Source organism: Numenius arquata, chromosome 8 (assembly GCF_964106895.1).
Source record: "Numenius arquata chromosome 8, bNumArq3.hap1.1, whole genome shotgun sequence".
In the NCBI taxonomy this organism is placed as follows: Eukaryota; Metazoa; Chordata; class Aves; order Charadriiformes; family Scolopacidae; genus Numenius; species Numenius arquata.
Genome location: NC_133583.1, coordinates 10,300,259 through 10,321,430, shown reverse-complemented (window position 1 = coordinate 10,321,430; position 21,172 = coordinate 10,300,259). Strand labels below are relative to the sequence as shown.

At 45.1% G+C, this 21,172-nt stretch overlaps 4 protein-coding genes across 17 annotated transcripts in view; all 4 read left to right on the top strand.

Moving 5' to 3' along the window:
• PRKAR2A (protein kinase cAMP-dependent type II regulatory subunit alpha) overlaps window positions 1-4,603 on the top strand; it is a 65,790-nt gene extending 61,187 nt beyond the window's left edge. For both annotated transcript variants that reach the window (XM_074151314.1, XM_074151315.1), the window contains one exon: window positions 458-4,603. In XM_074151314.1, the coding sequence (XP_074007415.1) occupies window positions 458-591 (134 nt within the window). In that variant the 3' untranslated portion in view covers window positions 592-4,603. The remainder of the gene's footprint in view (window positions 1-457) is intronic.
• Window positions 4,604-6,878: 2,275 nt separating this feature from the next.
• Window positions 6,879-11,315, top strand: RPP14 (ribonuclease P/MRP subunit p14). Its single transcript, XM_074151994.1, has 5 exons — window positions 6,879-6,992; window positions 7,096-7,180; window positions 8,003-8,079; window positions 8,668-8,746; window positions 9,106-11,315. The coding sequence occupies exons 1-5, from the start codon at window positions 6,907-6,909 to the stop codon at window positions 9,160-9,162; spliced, it is 384 nt and encodes a 127-aa protein (XP_074008095.1). The 5' UTR covers window positions 6,879-6,906; the 3' UTR covers window positions 9,163-11,315.
• On the top strand, window positions 9,206-9,712 carry HTD2 (hydroxyacyl-thioester dehydratase type 2). Its single transcript, XM_074151992.1, has one exon. The coding sequence runs from the start codon at window positions 9,206-9,208 to the stop codon at window positions 9,710-9,712; it is 507 nt and encodes a 168-aa protein (XP_074008093.1).
• Window positions 11,316-11,795: 480 nt separating the features above from the next.
• Window positions 11,796-21,172, top strand: part of PXK (PX domain containing serine/threonine kinase like) — a 37,220-nt gene continuing 27,843 nt past the window's right edge. For 10 of the 13 annotated variants that reach the window (XM_074151345.1, XM_074151344.1, XM_074151347.1 and 7 more), the window contains exon 1: window positions 11,960-12,061. In XM_074151345.1, coding sequence (XP_074007446.1) covers window positions 11,960-12,061 — 102 coding nt within the window. Of the gene's footprint in view, window positions 12,062-21,172 lie in introns of all 13 variants that reach the window. The other 3 variants (XM_074151338.1, XM_074151336.1, XM_074151337.1) reach the window with 2 other exon arrangements.

The window sequence follows — 21,172 nt, the reverse complement described above, 5'->3', positions numbered from 1 at the left end:
AGCCTGTTGGTAACTGGCGGTCAGACATGAGAAGCTAGGAGCATGGGCTGGAGCAGATCTCCATGTAGAAGTTTGAGAAGCACTACTGCTTCCTTTCAGCAGGTTCTGTTTTTTTCTGCTTGTGTGGCCTGTGCTTTTTGAAGGGGTAAGTAGCATTAGCTTCTTGTCTGCAGCTTGTTTGTCACATGCAGCTTTCAGATGATCTTTTAATGCCAGTGTGATGTGTATTGGGCTTCTGCGTTTATCCTTGGGTCAGGTCTGTGTTTCATTTATCTTGTTTCTCCAAATAATAGTATAGAGGGAAAAGAGAAGTATGATTTCTGTTTCTGTGGCTTCTATTGAAGCCTCAAACCCTAATGGGTTGGACTGGGGGTCTGTGTTCTGAATTAAAAAAACAGATTGGTGTGTGATGTCCTTTTTGACAAACAATCTTGGTTTCACTTCTGTTCCTTTGCAGTCATGGATGTGCAAGCATTTGAGAGGTTGCTTGGACCCTGCATGGACATTATGAAGAGGAATATAACACACTATGAGGAGCAGCTGGTGGCATTGTTTGGCTCTAGCATGGACCTGTTGGATCCAGGGAATTAGGCATAGGGTACCTCAATGCCTTCTTAGTTCAAGACACAGAAAAGCCTCCTATCAGCAACACAACTCACAAGGAAAACGGACACTACGGAACAGTTACTGCTGCTGTCTTCTTGGGCATTTTAGAAACCATAAACAAGTCTCAGCACAGATGGATTGCTCACTCCCTGCCTCCACTTTGCTGCTGATACTTCATTATTAGACCTAGATTAAAGATGATTCTAACCCTATGTTCACTTACTTGGTTCAGAATGGCATCTGTCCAACAGTTCAAGTGCCTGATATGAAACCCAAAGTGTGCAAGATATAGAAGCCTCCTTCCTTCTCCTGTTACTGTTGGGATAAATTTTCAGATCAGATTCTGTAGTGGGAGGTTGCCTGTTCTGCAGAGGCAGCCTATGGAATAGGAGCCTTTCACGGGCTTACTACCTTCATCTGATGCTTTCCTTACACAATGTCAAATTTGCTTTTAATTGTAGCATCTGGGTTTGAAGTTAAAATATCAATGGAGCCAATTAATAAGGTGGCACTGAAGTTTTCTTCCACCTCCTGAAAGGTGCAGGTACTATAGCTCTTTAAACCAAGTAAACTAGGCTAGGGACATGGGAGAGTCTGCTTAGCAACAAAATGCAGAAAATCAAGCATTACTAAATTTTAAGTGTTTCCTGAGCAGCAAAGAAAATTGTTTTACTCTATGCTGCCCAAAAAATTGCAGTGGTTCAGATCAAATGGTCTGAAGGTGTCATAATTGTCATCTCCCCAAATTTGCTCCTTGTTCCTGACACTGAGTACATTTTATTGTGGTGAGATCACAATATATGACCTTCTCTTGCTTACTGAGATCCTTTATACTGCTAGATTTCCCAGGGCACTATTGTCAATTGGGTCAGTTTTAAAGCTTTTTAAGGAGGTGAATGTTTTATAATTTAAATGAAGACTACTTCTGTACTTGTTTACAGGAGCTCCCCCCCCCCGTCCTAACATTTCACAGTATTCTAACTTCATTAGACACTTGGATGCTTCCAAATACCATGTTGATTTGCTAAACTTTTGAAAAGTTGGCAACATTTGACTTTGTAAAGCAAATGTCTTTGCTGACTACGCAGTTGGTGTGTTTGAGGAGTCTTTTTGGTTTAGGTGATAACTAAGCTAATGATGTTTATCTAAAATACCTGTTAAATTTGCAGCATTTATTAGGTAGATTCTATTTCTGTAGCTTTAATGATCTTAATTGGCATACTGCTGAGATTTTATCAAGAGTATTATCTAAATAAGAATCAGACCATAAGGAGGAAATTTTTATGGTGTACAAACAGAATATTTATATTAAGACATTGAATTTGTAGGTAATAAATCTAGTGACCCTTCGAATTTGCATTCTTCTGCAGCTCGTGCAAAACTTACTGGTGTTTTATGGGGTTATAAAATTTTAATTGTGGATGCTAGTATAACAGAACCTGCTCTTTTTATTCATGGCCATGTGAGCAAGATTAGAAGGATGCTAATGCTGAATTCCTGCTTCTAGTTATCACAGTGGACATTTCTCTAAGGCACGAGATGCTTAGCTGCAACTCTAAGTTGATTTCTGGAGAATTTTTTTTTCCTTAAATGAATGAGCTCCTCCCAGTTCCTGCAATATGAGTAAGATGGAAACTTGGTAAGTTTGAATGGCTGTTGTCCAGTTACTGTAATTGGAGTCATATTTTTATATAATGCAAATGATTTGTAATGGACACCACTGAACTAGGTGTTTCCATATTATTAAAGTCCTGATTGTGATGTCTAGTGGCTGTTCTAACTGCATGTATTTTAGAACAGTGAATTTTCCTTGCTTTATTGGGCTGGTTTTTTTATTGTAAATTACAGCCAAAGAAGCAGCAGGTACTTCATTCATGCTTCCAAGGTTTAACACCAAAGACAAAATCATTCTTTTGATTACAGAATTTTAAAAAACAAACAAAACCAAACCAACAAACAAAACCCAAGAAAACATGGAAAAAAAAAACCCAGCTAACCACTCATCATGTCCTCGCATTGATAACAGATAAAACTTTAAGATACTTTGGGCTCCAAGACAGGAGTATGAGGCAGCTCGTGACAGTCCTGTGAACCAGATATAAACCGGTCTCCAAAATAGCCTGAGTTTCTGTGCTGCCTAAACTGTCATGTGAACTAAAGAGAAACTTGCTGTGAATAATCATCGGCTTGGCCTGTGCTGCTCCCAGGCAGAATATCCTCTCCTTTATCCAGAGGGGCCTGGTGGGTTGGGCAGCCTTCCAGATGGATTCTGGTTCTCTGCAGGACAGGACTGTATAACTCAGCATATGCAAACACTGGCAATTGTTCTGAAGCTTAACCAAAAGAACAGGCAAGGCTGATGTTAGATTCTTCAGGTAATTCTGCCTGGAAGGGAGGATTTGATGGCTTCTAGAAGTCAAAGGAAGGGATGGGAACGTAAAGTCAAAAGACTTGGGATCCCATGCAAGCAAGAAGCTTTGAAGTTTTACCTTTCCCTAGACTCCCAGAAGCAAGGGCGTGCTGGGCAATGCCATCCTGCATCCAGGATCCATGTGACATCATTCTGTGGTGTAAAGAGGCAACCTGACCTTGAGCTGAATGAGCCTGTGAAAAGGCTCCTCCATTTAAAAGCTGTAATTGGCAATGTGCCTGATTTAGTTCCGTCCGGTTTAACCAACCTGTTCTGTACAATTTTGGAGCATGAAGAGCGAGAGAAGCCTGTAGTAAGATACTCAACGTTGCCAGGTATCTGGTTAGAGCACCAGCAGTGAGCAAAGCTGGAAAGCGTGTGAGTGGTGATACCGAGACCAGAGAGTGAAGCGAGGCGCCTGTTCGTAAAGATCTGCCGCATCACTGTATCTCAGCTCATCCCTCCTCACTATGGCTGTCCGTCGCAATTGTCGTGCAGAACGAGCCCAGGTGTTTTGTTGTTACTGCTCATTGTTCAGTAAATCTGCTGTGGAGTCTCTGAAATTGGTAGCAGAGGCACATCTAGTTTTTAATAAAAGAACTCAGCAGCAAAGTGGGCAAAGAGGATAGTGTCTTTGAGACTTGGGGGGGCGGGGGGGAAAGTCTCTTGTTCGTGATTCCCTGCTTGTGATTGTTGTGAAGTCAGTGAGAGGAGCTTCCAGTGGTCAAATATCCTGGCATATGGTATTTCTGTTCAGTGTCACAGCACAGGTTTCACAATGTAAAAGAACAAAAAAGGGCAAAAGTGCTCTCTTTTTTGAAACAAAAGTGCAAAACTTAAAACTTTAAAAACAAAGTGCAATTTTGCACAGAGGGCAAAAAACCGACCCCCCTTTGAATGTCACTTCCATTCTTTCTTTTCTGTTGGCTGAAAGCAGACTCTTGTTCTTGACATGTATTTGTAAACTAGTCTTGCCAAAATACAAACACTTTTGGGTTTTTTTTTCACTCCAGATAATTTTTGTTGTTACGGTTATTGCTGATTATTTTCACATTTTTCAAACCATATCTTTTATTTCAAGAGGCCTTCCTTGTGGACTTCCTCCTGACAGGCTGCAGCGCTGCACTATTTCAAGATGCAAGAGAAAGTCACTAACCTCACAGGAGAACCCTCAACTCTGCTTAGCTGGCTGGAGCTAATAATGCGCTACTAATTTTCCTCTGCTCTGTGGGGCAGGAGGGGAATTAAATTCTGCATAAAGTTGCTACCTCAAGGCTCCAAGTGCTTTTAAAGGTCTTTCACTTGGGAGAACTTCCTAAGACAGTTCTTAAAATTGGTCTGTTCTTTTGAGTTAAATGTTTTGTTTTTTTAATTGATTCATTGAGGGACCCTTATTTTAATCCATTTTACATTTAGTACTTGATTCTCAAGGGATGAACAGCTGCGAAGTTTGGTTCTTGCACTATAGTGTTGAACATGAAAGAAAAATATCTGCCATACAAACATATGGTTTTAACAAGTTAAACCACTCTGGGGTTCAGCTTCACTTTTGGTTAATAAAAAAACTGACATGTTGTGTCCAGCCTTTCCTGTACAATCCTGTGTGTGCTCTTTATTGACTCACTGCAGCTGACACAACCCCCAGCGCGTTCATCAGGAGTGACTTCCCAGCAGCTCCTTCCATGTACTCGGAGCGTCCGAGTTTCTTGTGCTTGTGTTGTCAGAGCCTTATGGAGAACAGCACTCGCCCTGTTGCAATAACCAAAAGAGATTTATACGTTACCCGACCACCACCTTTTGCTATTTGGTGATTAAAATTTTACTAATACCTTAAAAAACAATACCAGTTTCTGTAGATATCATTGCTCCCAGTAAAACTGGCTGCTCTGACCTGTCTGCCAAATTATCGTAGAACTGATTGATTGATTGAGCACTGTGCTGACTGTTCTCAGTTCCTAGGAGAAACATAATATTCCTGAATATTCCACAATATTGTTGGCCTTCACTTATAGCAAGCTTTATGTGACAAGCTGCCTTTTTTTTTTTTTAACCTAACTAACAATTTGAAAAGAAAATTACTTTGGTACATGTGAAATTGCCTGTTCAAAATCAATATTTGCTTTTGCTGAAGTTTTGTTTCTAAACACTTAGTATTTTACATACAGTTGTAAAATCAGTCAGGGAGAGTAGCTCAGAGAATTGTGGTGTCAAACGTGAGAAAAGTTCTGTATTCCAGCAGAGCCTCAGCTTTGGGCACTTTAACTCAAGGAACATGTTATTGACACCTGCAGGGGTCAGAGGGCAGCAGCATGATAAACAAATATCTAGAAAATGTTATATTTTACAGGAGGGTAAGGAAAAACTGGGATTTTTTTTTCTACGGAAAAAAGCACTGGGGAAAAAGGGGCAGGGAATATTCAAACAAGGAGGAATGATTCCCGTATTGATTAGGACAGGCCTATTAATAGGGGCCATAAGCTGCAGCAGGGAAGCTGTTGATTAAGCATTGAAAAGATGTCTGGAATACAGCTAGAACAGACCGCTTGGGGGAGCATGGAGTCTTCAAGCACTACATTTTTAATTTTTTATTTTTTTTCCCCCTGAACAGTTGCAAACCAGCTCTGCTGAACCCTTAGACTATCTGTCTGAGGCAGGGGGGGGATTAGATAACCCCTTGGGGCTGCTTTTGTGAGATATGTCGCTGTTTTCTTATGAATACCTCTCTAAAATCACCAAGGGCTTTAGCTGACACAAACGCGCCGTCTCCAGGTTTTGTGCCACGTCAGCAGAAGGAAGATGAAAACAGCTCAGTGCCTGGAAAAGAGAGGGAGGTGTACCCTTTACAGCCCGGCACGCGAGTGGGCTGGCGGCATGCTGGGGCCCAGGTCCACGGCTTGCCAAGCACCCAGGGCAAGAGGCTGGGCTCCCTGCAGGACAGAGAGAAACCCCCAAACAGAGAAAACGTCTTGAACCCCCAAGTTCCTTTGCACAGACTGAGCAGCTTGGTGGCAAAGGCAAATGGTGTCCTGTGAGTTGGGCCCTAACTTGGGGCACATCAGATGGGTGTTGGGCTTCTGCAGTGTTACCCTGCTGGGGTGAATATTAATTCCTGGATAAACTCTTCTTTTTTTTTTTTTTTTTTTTAAAAGAAGTAAGATTCTGTGAAGTTTTTATGCTAAGGATGATGTTTCATCATTTTGGCAGAGCCAAGATATTTCCATCCTTTCTGCTGTTTCTCCCTCCGAAGGATGCATTTCACACCAATCTTCAGATCAGCGACGAGGCTTCGTGCTGGTGCCACCATTGGGTGATCTCCCCAACCAGCGAGATGCAGAGACACGCTCCCCACCGACTTCTCCGCGCCTTTCCAGTCTGTTCCAGTCCTGCGTCCTGCCAACCAGAGGCTGGGATGACACGGTCCCCTCGGCCTTACGGTGCCAGGCAGCACGCTCCGCCGGGAATCCACCGGGACCGACACAATTTGTTTAACGGGGAAGAGAAGGCGCATCTCTGCCAAGCCCCTCCCCAGCAGCCTGTTCATCGCCCAGCGTTCGATATTCGCCCTTCGGAAGCCGAAAGCTCGCCTGTAGCGCTCGGAAACACCATCTGTTCCCGCAAGCTTCCCCGGCGTTAACCTCAGACCCGAGGGCCGCTTGTTGCCGCGCTCGGGTTCCCCGCACGGCCGGTTCCGCGGCTGCGGGCCTGAGCCTCGGCCCGGGGCCGGCTCCGGTGCCCTTCCCCCAGAATCGCCCGGGCCTATCGGAGAGGGACCGGGCCTGAGGCCTCCCGTCGGCGCCGCCCGGTCGCCATGGCGAGGCGGAGGCGGGGCGCGCCGAGCTGGGCCCGCGGGGCCGCCGTAGAAGGGGGGCGGTGCGCGGCCTGCAGGGAGGATGGAGCCACCGGCGGTGCCGGCCGCCACCTTCGAGCGGCGGGTGTTGCGGAGCGGCGCGGAGCACCATTACCTGCGGGTCCGCCTGTAAGCGAGCGAGCGTGTGTGAGTGAGGGAGAGAGAGAGAGAGACCCCCCACCCCCGCCGCGGAGCCTTTCTAGCCCGCCCTCTCTGCTCTGCTTCCCCGCAGGGAGCTGCCGGACGGCGGGGCCCGGCCGAACGTCGCGCAGTTCAAGCAGCTGGTGGTGTCGGCGCTGAGGGAGCTGCACGGAGAGGTGGGCCGGGGCCGGGCGCTGAGGGAACTGCACGGAGAGGTGGGCCGGGGCCGGGCGCTGAGGGAACTGCACGGAGTGGGGGGCCGGGGCCGGGCGCTGAGGGAGCTGCACGGAGAGGGGGGCCGGGGCCAGGGCCAGGGCCGAGGCCGAGGCCGGGCGCTGAGGGAGCTGCACGGAGAGATGGGATGGGGCCGGGCCAGGCTGCCTTCCCTTGGCCGGCGGCTTCGGGCTGGGGCTGGGAGAGCCGTGCGGGAGCCGCCGGTCCGCCCCTGCCTCCCGCGGTGGGTTTTAAAGGGGCGGGCGGGAACCTGGGGCCTGCGGGGAGGGAGCAGCCTCTCCGGTCGGGCTTTCCGCTACCCCGCGGTGTAACGAAGCTGTGGGGGTTGTACGTTTTGTCTTAGCGGCCACAGTGAAGTGGCTCCTGCATACCTGGCCTCTGGAATTTGGGATATTGATGCTGGTGCTGCAGTGAGGGTTTAAAAGCAGAAGTATGGGCAGGGAACAGCTTCTCGGCTGGGGGAGTCCACGGTGCTGTTCTTGCTAAGGGTGCGGTGTTGCTGGGTGGCTTTAGGTAACTCACATCGCCCCTGGGCCCCTGTTTCCCAGCTGTAACGTGGAACTAGAAGTGGTGGTTCCTCTCTGAAGAGCTCCGAGAGGAAGGGAGCTGTATAAAATCTAGTGGTGCTGTAGCTGAAACGCTCATGTGAGATTTAGGCATAACTATAACACCTTTAATGATGTCACATGCTGGCAGTGAATCCACTTGCTTATAAACCACTGTAAGAGCAAGGGATGCCAATTACTTAATTTTTTTTTTCATAGGTTGGAGCAGCTTTGCCTGTTGATGTCTTAACATACGAGGAAAAAACTCTGTCTGCTATATTAAGAGTTATTAGCAGGTAAGGTATGTTGGGTACACACTTGAGACACAGCCATGAAAATACTTTTTGTAAGAAAACAGAACTGTTAACCTAAGAATAGTCTTCAAAGAATTAAGCCTAACTTGTAGATGTCTGCATAGACTATGCAGAACATAAAAATTCACTAAGATTTGGTAACCTACCTGTCTCAGTACATTATTTCTCCTTTAAAACAGAATGGCCTGGCACGACCATTGAAATATGTGGCTTTAAATCTCTTTTTCTAGTAAAGGTGAGAATGGTCACCAGATTTAAATGATGAGGATAACTGCAGGTGATTTAGGGGAAGGAGGAGCTTAAAGGCACAGAAAGACCAAGGCTGGTAAAGTGAACTTGAAAAGCTTGCAGTACGGATCTCTGTATGTCAAGGACAAAAGACTGCAGTCATTGCAATAGCACTCCAGGGCACAATGTTGCTACCAGAACTCCCTGGTGAAATTACCTGTGGTTGAACTCAGTTAAGCCTTCATTAATCTTTGTAACGTGCTTTGATTTAAGATATGTATGCTGCAGGAAAACTGAGAAAAACAAACTTTATTAATAAATTTCATTTTTATTTTTACTTAGTGGCCTTGTCAAGCTGTGGAGTGCTCTAACATTGCTGGGCTTCTACCAGAACAGGAGGTGTGCCTTTCGAGTGCTGCAGGTAAAGCCCTGCGGGGGCTGGATGGCTTCCCCCGCGTGTCAGTTCTCGCTGTAAGCTTGTCTGGCTGGCTGAGCGCACTGCCTCTTTGTAGAGAGATGGCCTAGATGCAAAAATATCTTGGTTTGGGAGTGCTTAATTTTTTTGGTACTGCTTAATAAAATAAGTTCCAAGAATTCTTTGCCTCCAAAGCAATGGCTAAACGAAAATCTGCTCAGGCATAGCTCTAAGTTTTTAATCTTTTCTGTAAAAGGGAAATTTAAGTATTTTCAGCTTTGAGGGCATTTGATGGTGTTTTGGTTGTGGTTTTTTAAAATGCTTTTGTTTGTTTCTTGCTTTGTTTTTGTTTCCCCCCAAACTAGACATCTCCATTTCTTCTTGCTTTGTCTGGGAACAGCAGAGAACTAGTCTTGGACTGAATGCAGTTGTTGGTTTGGTTGTACAAAGCAGAAGTTGCTTGAGATGTTGCAGCCATTCAAGTATGGAATTTCTGGAGGGGATTTCCGACAAAGAACCTTGACAAAGCTAACCCTTATCAGCTCGCTGCTTGGACGTCCCGTACTTCAGAGTTTACACATAAAAGTTGGAGACAAGGCCGAACTTACCAAAGCTTTTACACAGAATGATGTTGTTACTTTTTCTGATTTAACAGGTGACACAAATCCTTTGCATTTAAATGAAGATTTTGCAAAGAAATCTAGGTTTGGGAGAACTATTGTGCATGGAGTTTTGATCAATGGACTTATTTCTGCAGTTCTGGGTACTAAAATGCCTGGTCAAGGTTGTGTATTTCTCTCTCAGGAGATCCGATTTCCAGCTCCTTTGTATGCTGGAGAAGAAGTCACAGCTGCAGTGGAAGTTACACGACTGAAGGGTTCTATTGCGCACATTTCAGTGTCGTGTAAAGTCAAAGAAAGCGGAAAGACTGTTATGGAAGGGCTGGTGAAAGTCATGGTGTCAGACAGTTAGAGCTGTTGTTCCTCTGCTGCTGTTCTGTAAAGGTCAGAAATGTACACTTGGTTTTGACTCTTTTTGTGTGCCATCACTTAATCCAGTAAAGTTGCAACAAAAAACCTTCAAAATGTTTCAAAGGCAGTGCGCAAACTCAATCCACAGAGCAACTGTGTTAAGAGACTTGGAGCTTTTCATTTTTCCCTGTGTACTGCCAAGAGGAAACCAATGGACCTAGACGCTTACTGTGACAAAAGTAAACTATAAGCTTCACAGTATACTCTGCCTGATACAGCTGGAGATCTGGCTCTCATGATAATACATTCAGATTCTCCAAATACATTACAAACCCTGATTATAAACAAAAATTTACCTTTAATGACAAACGCCTCTGAAGCTTGTTTCCCAGAAGCGGAGTGAAGGAGGGTTTTAAAAAGCCAGATTGTCACTGCTTGTACTTATTTTCTTCTTATTCTCCTGTGGGCGAGACAAGCAGGGGCGGTTTTGTGGGGTAATAACTGTATGGGCTCTCTCTGCTTATGTGTCTGTGTGAATGCGTGTTCCTTTTTGCCCACTGAAAGTACCGTGGTTGCTGGTAAAGTAGGCTTTTGGTAAGTGCATTAGTAAATCACCCGGTTTAAATTATTTTAGTACCAATATAAGATTATTATACATTAAGAAACTGATGATGGGGACCATCAGGAGTAAAAGCACAGTCTATCTTCCACTGGTGGTTCCTATAATTTTCTGGCAGAGAAAATCTGCCAGATTTATCTATCTATAAGTCTATTATCTGCCCATCTTCTCTGCAGCAGAAGTGCATCCATAACTTTTCTTGACTGCAAATCACCTGAAAAGTTGTTTGCTGTGAAAAGAGAGTTTGTCCTCAAAACTGTGATGAAAGCTACTGGTAAAACAGTTAATTCTCCCTGGGTGTGACGTCTTGTTCTTAAATGCAACTGCACCTTAACAACAAACCCCAGGTGATGTCACACGGGATGAGAGGGAGGGGTAATGTGTAAGCTGTTTGGCTTCAATATGCCTTCTATTTTCAAAGGACTGGGTTTGGTCTGTTCACAGCCTGGAACAAGCAATTAGCGAGAGCTTTCATTATCTCTTGTCTGTAGGAATTCTTCACTTCCCCGTTTCCTTTCCTTCTGCCCTGGGTCACTGCCTGATCACTGGCTTTTGCCGTGCAAAACTCTGTTTTTCAAAGCAGGCATGTGCCTCCCCTCCTTCCTTGCTCACCTGCCTCTCCAGATGGGAAGGTTTCGCGTTAAAGGCCTATTAATAAAAGGCATCAAACCCGTACCTGACCTCCTGGGTGACGAGGAGGGGTAGTTTGGAAGGATTTCTCCGCCAGCCTGAGGTTTAGCTGCTTAACCACAGCGCACAGCCCGTTTTCCTCTCACTGTGGAGCTGCAAGGTGGAGAGATGGGGCTAATTACGGTAACTGTTTGACGCGTACGACAAACTCTGGCTCTGGAGTCTCACAGCATCCTCAGTGAGCTTAATTCCTGAATACGGTGTCAAAAGACAAAATAAAATGCAGACAAGCGTTTAACAGGCAGTAGGTTCCCAAGTAGTATTGAAATAAAGAGTTTTCTGCGCTACTACAATGAAAGCTACGGTGTGGAACTCAGCTTAACGACTTTAAATCTGTGTTTTTTAAAAGAATCTACAAATTGGGGAGAAGATACTGGATGGGATTTGATTTTTGAAATTGTCGTTTAACTACAAAAAAAGAAATCCCAAAAGCTGAAGAGCAGGAAGCGCACCAGCCCTTTTCAGTTTCTTTCCCTCTCTCCACGCACCAGCACCGTCCCGGGGCTAACACCCACCCCCTCACCCCCACCCCCCCCGCAGCCCGTTGGCGCCACCGGGGCGGCACGGAGCAGCGGGGCGACTTACCGAGAGCACGGCACCGGGCAGCCACATATCCATATCCCCCTCTGTGTCCCCCCGCATCCCTCTCCTCCAGCTCCATCCCCCCGCTACCGACCCCGGGGCTTCGGACCTCACCGGGGGCGCGAGCCGCCGAGCCCGGCCCGCCCCGCCCCGCCCCGCGCGGCCGCGGCGCCCCCTGGCGGTCGGTGGGGCCGCCGGTTGGGCGGGCGGCGCTAAGGCCCGGCGGCGGCGGCGTCGCGGCGCTGCCGTGTTGACAGCGGCGGCGGTCTCCCCCCCCCCCCCCCCCCCCCAACCTCCTCCTCCTCCCCACCGGGAAGCAGGTTGGCGGCACCCGGGGCCGCCGCTCCCCGCCCCGCTATGGCGTTCATGGAGAAGCCGCCGGCCGGTAAGGTGCTGCTGGACGACACGGTGCCGCTGACAGCGCAGATCGAGGCGAGCCAGAGCCTGCACTCCCACACGGTGAGCGGGGCAGGCCGGGGCGGCGGGGGGGCGAGGTGAGGTAAAGGGGTACTCGGGGCCGGGCCGGGGTGAGGGGGAGCGGGGCTGGGCCCCATTCCCCCCCACGCCGCCCGCGCCCCGGCCCGGCCCCGCGGCCTGCGGCTCATCCCGGCGGGAGCGGGGGCTGTGCGGGGCCTGGGCAGCCGGTGTGGTGCCGGGCTGGGGGGGGGAGTGTGAGGGATCTGAGAGCCCGGGAGCGCGGGTTCCACCTCCCGGGGCTGTGGCGGTGCCGCCGCTGCCCGGTTCCCCTGCGGGCAGCCGGGAGTTGTTCGGCTCCTTCTCCTCCTCCCCGCCATGGGGCTGCGGGTTCGGGGCTCACCCCCGCGCCCGGGGAGGCCTTGCGCCCGCTGGCTGAGGGAGCGGGTGTCGTTTCTGGTTTTTTCTCGGGGTCTGTCACAGCCTTTGGGGCAGAGGTGGGCTCTGGTCGCCTCCTTTGGGCGGCTGAGGTGAAGTTAGGTGTGTCAGGGCCGCCTTTGCCCCGCTGTGCCACGGCCGTGCGGCTGCAGAGGCAGAACCGGGGGTACGGCCCCACGCTTCCCGGCTGCGGGGAGCGGTGACACCCGGCAGAACGAGCCCTACCGCGACTTTATGTCACGTATTAATTCTTCTGGCACGTCTAGTACACGTGCACGCTGCCTCTGCGAGACATGTACCGTCTCTGAGCATGCAGTAACACTCTGCATTTCATAATCTCTGGTTTGCAGTTATTTTCCACTTTTAAAAACTAGGTTTACTTATGGTATGACAAAGCAGTGCTGTGAATCACAGAGAGAGAGAGAGAGAGAGCTGGCTGTCACTTCTCATTCCTGCTTTGGCCGAGAGCAGGGATGCTGGGCTGTAACGGAGGCCAGAGGTCCTCGAGCGGCAGGTACAGCGGCAGGTACAACCGCAGGTACAGCGGCAGGTACAACCGCAGGTACAGCGGCAGGTACAACTGCAGGTACAGCGGCAGGTACAGCCGCAGGTACAGCAGCAGGCAGCATGTCTGGCACGGCGAGAGGGAGCTCCTGCTTCTGCCCCCCCCCGGCCCCAGCTCCTGTGCCTGTGTTGTTGATCTCCCTTCCTCATTCCTTGCGTCTGGTGAATACTCTCATTAACCTGAATTACAATAATTGTAGGTTCGCCACAGGATACACAACTAATCTGTAGCTTGTCTTATTAAATACTCTTCCTGTAAGTAATCCGCACTTAAGAAATGGGGTTTTTTGTTTGTGAGGAATTTGTGTCAACCGATGTTCCAGTCTTCCTCTGAACAGAAGTTACGCATGAGAAATTGTCCAGAAGATCTTGTGAATCAGCAGCTCCTCTTGTAAGTCATAGAAAGGTTCGGGTTGGAAGGCACCTCAAAGATCATTGATTTCCAACCCCCTGCCACGGGCAGGGACACCTCCCACTAGACCAGGTTGCTCAAAGCCCCATCCAACCTGGCCTTGAACACCTTCAGGTTTATAAAATGGATGAGGTTTATTTTCTGGCCAGTCTGATACTTTTAACCTGTTTCAATAGCTGAGGGGTGCATGTGCCAAGTCCTAGGGGAACTGTGTAACTTCTAGCACTCCCCAGTTAGGAGTCCAGGTTACAGCTTCTTTGTTAACTTGTTTCCATCATGCCTTATTACACTTACTCGCTAGTGCAAACGACAATAGCTTTTTGTGTTCCTTCCTTTGGTTTGTATGATTCTGGTTAGGGGGGAAAAAAAAAAAAAGTCACAAAATTCTTTTAGAATGAGCACTTGGAGGTGGTTTTTCAATCCACACTCTGTGTATGTGTTGTCTTGTCTGGCTGAGTGTGATTGCAAATGTTACTCCCCCCTCTGTCTTTCATCTCTGTATTCGGTTACCAACGGATGTTCAGAAAAAAAATTCTCTACTGATTTGTTCTGATCTTTTGTTAATAACAGAATGCTGGAGCACTGTGCCTTTTGATTTAAAATCTGTCTCTAAGATACATCTATTAGTAATTGTTTGTTTTACTGCAGAAGCCCTGTTGATAGTTGAAAGATGGCTTGAAGTGTGTGTAGCACAGATGGTTTATATAGAGGCAGTGTGGGGTATCAAAATACAGGAAGCCATAACACAGACTCGGTTTCTTATTTGATGTAAGTCAACTATTTTGGCATTTTGGACACTTCATCTTATGTCCCTGGTATCTGAATAATTTGTTTGTTGATGGGTGATGCTGTCCCTGATTTGAACTTTCTGGTTTAGATAAGCCACGCAAATAGATCCTTGTGTTTGAAGAGGTGTGTAGATGAAGCCCCTCTAGCAGACAAGGGTTGAAGTGCTTTTGTGAGGCATGAAGACTGTATTTTACTTTGCTATATTATAGATGTAAGGAAGTAGGTTGTCATTAGCTGAATGCTTTTAGGGTTTGTTTCTCATTCGACCTGAAAGCGATACCTTCAAAAGATGTAGATCTATACAATTCTTCATTCCAAACTAATGTTTGGAGAACTAGGTCTTCACATGCTAGACTTGTTCTAAAGCTGAAATACAAAGGCATCCAGGAATAAATTTCATATTCTTTTGTCAGCAGTATGTATTAAGATTTTATAATGCTGCTTAGTGTTGCAAGAATTGCTTTAAACTTGCATTTATATTTTTTTTTTTCCTGTAGATCATTGCTTAAAAAAATCACTCATATGAAGATGATCTAGGCCCAGGTTAGATGCAACTTTAATGTGGAGACTGAGCTAGTAATAATGTAAACCCTCTACAGGTGCTGAAAATAGCCAGTCTTCTGAGTAACCAGTTAAGGAAAAGGTGAAGAATTTCAGGAAAACCTCTGTGGACATGGTGAAATACTAAGCAGAAGACCAAAGCTTGTGTCAAATGAATAGTTTGCTTGTCTATTGTTCTAAGCAGCTTCTGTTAATTTAGATGTAATACAACAGACTGGGTAAGTGTAAACTTAATAGCATTGAATCAAGGGCTGTACTTGGCAGAGGCTGAGTTTCTGTTTCCTGGGGATGAAGGTGAAACAAAAAAAACAAAACTGAAAACAAAACCCGAAACTGCTATGTACTTACCTGAATGCTCCAGAAACCTAAGAAGGAACAAAGCTAGTATTTAAAATACTCTTTTGAGGATTTGCACTTTTGCTTAGTAAGAGCCTGTCAACCGCCTAGTAAATGTGGTTTCTAGATTGTTAGGAAATCAACTGCAGAATCTTCTGATATGTTCACAAGCTCTTCATGTTTCTTTCAAGTCAGAAGAGCTCAGAAGTTCTTTCTTGAGTTAGTGCATCTCAGCTGGTACATACTCTCCATGCTTTTGTGTTGCAACAAAGAAATTGCCAGCTGAGGTTTTATTTCTGTGTATTTATTTCCAGTGATAATTGAAGATGAAAACGATGCCGTTTCTTTTTTACAAAAGCTGTTTCCCTGGTTAAGTGTATTACAAGCAGTCTGAAATCTGTTGAAATATGCACTTAGACAGAAATAATTCTATAGTGCAGTGTTTATGGAGTTCTTTTCATTTTGAAAGCCAAATAAATTTATATCGCAGGTGCATTCAGATGGTATCTCACTTGACACACTTGAAGTTACATGAGCAAACCCCGTCAGCTTCATTTTGTCTCCTGCTGTATGCTTCAATCACTTGCACTGCATAGGAAGAGAGAGTATCTGTATAACTTCCAGGAGTATGTTGGGCACCTTCTCCTGGGCACGGCCCGGTGCTCATGGCAGGTGTCTGTACCAATAAAGTTATTCTGTTGCCATTGCATTCCTTGAGTTCAATAGGAGTGGAATTGCATCCAGCATATTAAGCCATTTGCACGTGTCTCATCTGAATGCCAAATGTTGTGTTCTGACAACAGAGGCATTTTCAGCATTAAAGCTTTAATAAATGTTGGCTATTGAACTTACTTCATATTGGAATATTTCATCTGTATATTTGCTATTTAAAAGTGGCTTTCTTTCTAAGCCTTAAAATAGGATGCTATTCTTTTCCACAATAATTTAGACATATTCCTTAATAAGAACTGCACATCTGTACATACAAGTTTTAGAGCACTTTAAAGCAGTAAAACCACTAGCAAGTTATACCTATACTTTGGAACATTCCTTAATTCTTTTCTGGTGTTTTGCCCTTTTCATGCATTTCATGTTGAAGTAGCGAAACAGCCAATTTCACTGCAGTACGTTGTTTTCTTAAAGGCATTTGGAAATGAACAGCTGAAATAAATCCCTCTTGTAACATACTTTCAGAGTTTTTCGTTTTCCTTAAGCAATGATGCATGTTGACACTCATAGCTTTTAGATTAGAAAAATGTTGAAAAAGCATTTACATTTTTCCTATATTGTTCTGTGATACAAAAATGGAGCCATATGTTTCTAGAACTGTAGGATTTCTTTTAAAAGCTTGTAAAGGACTTTGCACATCTGCTTTATATGGAATTCAATCTCTACAGCGAAGGTTGCCTTTGCTCTGGAAAAAAAAAAATCATGAAGTTCGCTTTAGAGGTGGCTTTAGACAAGGAACTATTAGAGTTCACTTGTTTGAGGTTTTGGAAATGTAGTTCCTCCACTGGACTTAGTAAGTAAGCTTGACCACCTCCCACCTCCACCCCCAGCTTGAGCTCAAAAAAGATAGCTGTTTCATCACACCTAATTTTAGATATCCCAGCCTTATATTTCCATTGGTGAGCTTACTAAATTAGTACTGCGTTTGTAGCTCCTGTGAAGATTGCGGTCGAAATACTGGTTGCTGTATCATACCTTAGAGAATCCATCGCCTTAGAGATCTTGCAGTGTACTTGGAATATTTTTATCAGCTACTGAGTGTTTCCTGAAAAATACGGAGTATTTTGCTTTTCTGGTGAAGGCCATGGTGATGCTGTTGTTTCTCTTGTCTCTCTCCAGAGCTTTTCCTGTTCAGTACGTCTCATTACATGTAAATGCGTATCCTATTTTTTTCCTGCAGTTGTCCTACTTCATAGCTTTCACTTGTTGAATGGCTTACTTATTACTACACCAGCAACACGGGGTGTGTGGAGCCATAGAATGTCCCCGGACAAACACGTGCATTGTTTAAAATGCAGGTAAACACTGCTGTTGCTGCTCCTACCTCAGATGGGCTTAATGGCAGGTTGTGCAATAGCAAATAAGTGCTGTGCCCTGTAGCGAAGAGGTCCCCGAGTCTGAGCAGCTTTCCTGATTTTGTTGCTACTTTTCACATGGGAGATTTTCTAGATAAACATTTAAAAGAGCTTTTTGCTAGAAATTGTTCCAATCCAGCCTACTTAAGCGGGGATTGTATTCATGCTTAATTAGGCTTTCCTCTCTTTAATGCTTATAAAATAAAGCCCTTTCAAACTTTTAGTTGATGTGACCTGAAGGTGACCTGGATCTTTATAATGGTTGGCTTTTCAGGCCTGTTGGATTAAACAGATGTACAGCAGAAATCTGTGAAAAACAGACTGACTATCCTGAGCCAGAAATTTAGAGACTATTTTCTTGGGAAAACAGAATGTATTACCCAATATTGGCGAGACTCTCTACGTTTTGCTATATGAGTTTCTAAATTCACCACTTGTTCTTGCCTATTTTGTCTCTGCAAAAGCCTTTCTTCTTTCCTGTTTGCTTTCTGTTTCAAAAACGAGGAAAGATGATAAACAGCAATTGTTAAACATTTGGACATGCTTTGTTGTGTAACTTTCACCTAGGAATGGTAACAAAATTATCTGAGCAGCTCTGAGCTGCTGATGCTGATGTTTTAACAAGTGCTGGAATACCAGGGAATAATCCTGGTGAATTTTGGGGGAAAAAAACACCTAAATGTTGGCTCTGCATGTAAATGGGTAAATTCAGGATAACGTTAATCCAGGCAGTGACTGCGAAACTGTTATTGGCAAAGGATTGGAGAAATGCAGCATGGTCGTCCATGTGGATGTTTGGAAAGTAACTCTTTTTCAGAAACTCTATCCAGCACTCTGTAGTGGTAGGAAGAAGATTTTAGGAAACGACAGTGTGCAGCCAGGGTCACACAGCTTTCCCTGCTCCCGACCTCCTCCTCCCAGCACCCGTTTCCGCTTTCTTGACCGATTGGAGCAGCCAGGAAATGATCCCATGGATGAAACTGCTTTGCTTGGCATCTTTAAAAATCTATACTCAGCTGCTGCTGCTGGAATATGACAGTTGTGGCAGGATCTGGCTTGGCAGTATTGGTAGGAGCAGCTGCGGATGTAGAACCCTTCCAACCCTTCCCTGTGTGGGAGTCTGGAGGGGCTCAGGGAGGTTGTGTCGGGGAAGGGGTTTATGTCCTGTCTGGCTGGTGGATCCGATGTAGTTGCTGCCAGTGACCTTGCTGCCCACAGCCAAAATCAGTAGCGGGAGGTTGTCCTGCAAGCAGAGACCTTTCTTTGCCAACTCACAGCTGTTAGGGCTCCTTTGAAGTTGTTTGGTAAACTGAGTCATAGGGAAGATTTTGAGCCATCTGTGTAGGCGTGAAAAATGCCATGGGAATTTCTGCATGAGTGTAGCTAACCGGGACCTCGCTGAGCCTGGTTGTTGATCCCTAACATTGTCAGCAGGAGCGAACTCTAGTAATTACAAGCCACTTGTGAAGCCATCATATTTTCCTGTGTTAGATGATGCAGCTAAACAGAAAGGATTCTGAGCGTGCCTGTCTGTTTTCCTTACGCTGTCATTTATTTCCTATGGGCACAATCTCAGTCCCACTATCAAATCAGGCTGTCTCAGAAGAAAATTGTTGTAATTCAGATTTTTTTTCCTAAACAAAACAGAATTTGGCAGAGTAATAAAGGCTTTTGTGCATTTAGGCTTTTTCCTTGCAGAGTTGAAAGCTCTTCTTTGGTCCTATGGGAAGCGTATATCAGCGGTGCTAATTGCAATCCCAAGACAAGCTTGTTGCCGTGCGGAGGCAATAGGAAGTATCAACTTCTCACTGAAACGCAGCGTACTGCGTTCTGCTGGTTATGTGTAGCCATGGCAGGTATCAGGAATAGTGTTGTATTTCTTATTGTGGCTTTTCTACTAGAGCTATTCTTTGACGTTCAATCTCGTTATCAATTTTAAGGGGGGGTGGGGGGTGAAACAAACAAACCAAAAACCAACAGAAGACCATTTAGGCTTTTTCATTATTTGTATTGCCAAGGTAGTGCTGAAGTGGCCAATTCTTTGTTACGGTCAGCAGCGATGGAGAGAGTGTGGTGGGGAATTAGCTTTTCCATACAGGCAGAACCAAAGATCATGTCTGGAGAGCGATGCTCTCCAGATTTCAGGTTGTGAACCTGTGATGTAAAGAGGGGGCTCGATTAGTGCTTTCGGGTGCCGAAGCGGAACAGGATGGGAAAATGCTCCGGTCTGCGTGGAAAAAATAGTTGGGGCTCAAATCCAGTTTTTGAATATAATCTTACTGTGTGAATGAGCTCTGAGCCCTGGGCTGTTTGTCACTAGGCTCTCCAGAAGAGACGACTGTCGTATTGATCAGAGTGGTTGTATGCAATAAGGGGCTTTGGTGGTTGTCTAATGGATTTGTGTGTTCTGCCTGCCCGAGAGCATTTTCTTGGGGTACAACAGAAAAGGTTAATCGCTTTATAAAGAGTAAGTGCCACAAGGGATTGAGTAATAACTGCTTCTTTCAAAATCCTAGAAAAGATGAATGACCGAACATGGTGAATCATCACTGACGTGGTTTTTCAGAGGAATGGCCAATGTTCCTTTGAGACTTGCTGAATAAGCAGTTGCTGCAATTTTTTGGCTGTGTGTGAAGTAGCCTCTTCCTACTTCCCAAAATGCAGCAATGGTCACAAAACAGGGAAAAACATGTTTGTGGTGAATCTGGGTTTCCAGGTGCGTCGGGTTGTGTTGCACAGTTTCCAATCATAATTGTGCTGGTTGAGTTGCAATCAGCTCTGTGGAATTTTGTTACTATTTATAAGGATTTGGACTTGTTTTGCGAGAAAATACCTTAACTATAATTTCAAATAGGTAGGAGAAGAGAATATGGAGAGAGACTGACTTTCTGAAAAAACACACTTCAATTCCAGTGTGTTTATGTGTTTTTGGTTTGTGACATCTTGGATTTCTGTCATTTCCATCTAAGCTTCTAGGACATTAAGTATTTTAAATCACTTTTGTTTTCATGCTTACTAGTCTTAAATTTGTCCTCAAGGCTGGATGGTTCAAAATTGCTACAGATATTTGATAGCTGTTGATGATAAAGGATATTTTAAGTTAATTTTAGAAAATGGAAGAGCATTTTTGCCTAAGCAGCATTGTGCTCTGGAAGGAAACTTCAGTAAATAAATTCTGGATTAGTTAAGGTTGACCACACAAGGTAATGCCATCTGATAAGTGTTGCCTTTGCTTCTTGTGTGGAATAGTCATAATTTTTGATTTACACTACCTGCTTTTCATGGTGGTTGATTTTAAATGAGAATTTAATTCTATGGAGGGATTCTCTGATGTGCCCTACTTTGTTTGCATCCAGTGGTACATTTATGCTTTTCAGTGCACAAGCTTTTAATTTCATTTGAAAGAGGAGTATTGGTTCTGTGTGGTTCTGAAGGCAACTTCCAAAACCAGAAGACGCTTCACAGTACCTGAAAGAAGTTACTAATAAATGCCCATAGTGAATTTTTAACTAGGAAGCTGAATTTATAATACTTCATAGATCAAACACTCAATTAATGGAGTTATCTAGTTGATATGCAGGTATGTGCCAGATAGGGTTATCGTTACAGGACGGACAAAGGTGGTATATAAACCCAAGGTGCTGGAAATGCCTTTGTTTATTTGGTTTTTTTTTTTTCATTATTGTCTATCCGTGATAATTTGGAATGCAGCATTAATTTTAATATCTGAAAAAAAAACTGCGCATAATGTTCTGATCTGTCCTTTTGGTTTGTGTAATACCCCTATTGATGTAAGCAGTTCAGCAAAATTAGGTGGCTTTTGAAATCGAAAAATTATTCAGCGCTTTACATAAAATGCGTTTGAAAGTTTGTACGAGGGTGAATGAAGTCATCTGAGCTGAATAACAAATGATTTACCGTGTGATGCTTTCTGCTGCAGGCAGTGACTGGGTGGATGCTCACGCCTCGCTT

What these genes read in the sequence shown, in the direction of transcription:
- RPP14 (XM_074151994.1), top strand. Translation starts at nt 6,907, where the DNA reads ATGGAGCCACCGGCGGTGCCGGCCGCCACCTTCGAGCGGCGGGTGTTG. An exon ending in CATTACCTGCGGGTCCGCCT is followed by an intron (nt 6,993 to 7,095) that starts GTAAGCGAGCGA and finishes GCTTCCCCGCAG; the next exon opens with GGAGCTGCCGGACGGCGGGG. An exon ending in ATATTAAGAGTTATTAGCAG is followed by an intron (nt 8,080 to 8,667) that starts GTAAGGTATGTT and finishes ATTTTTACTTAG; the next exon opens with TGGCCTTGTCAAGCTGTGGA.
- HTD2 (XM_074151992.1), top strand. Translation starts at nt 9,206, where the DNA reads ATGTTGCAGCCATTCAAGTATGGAATTTCTGGAGGGGATTTCCGACAA.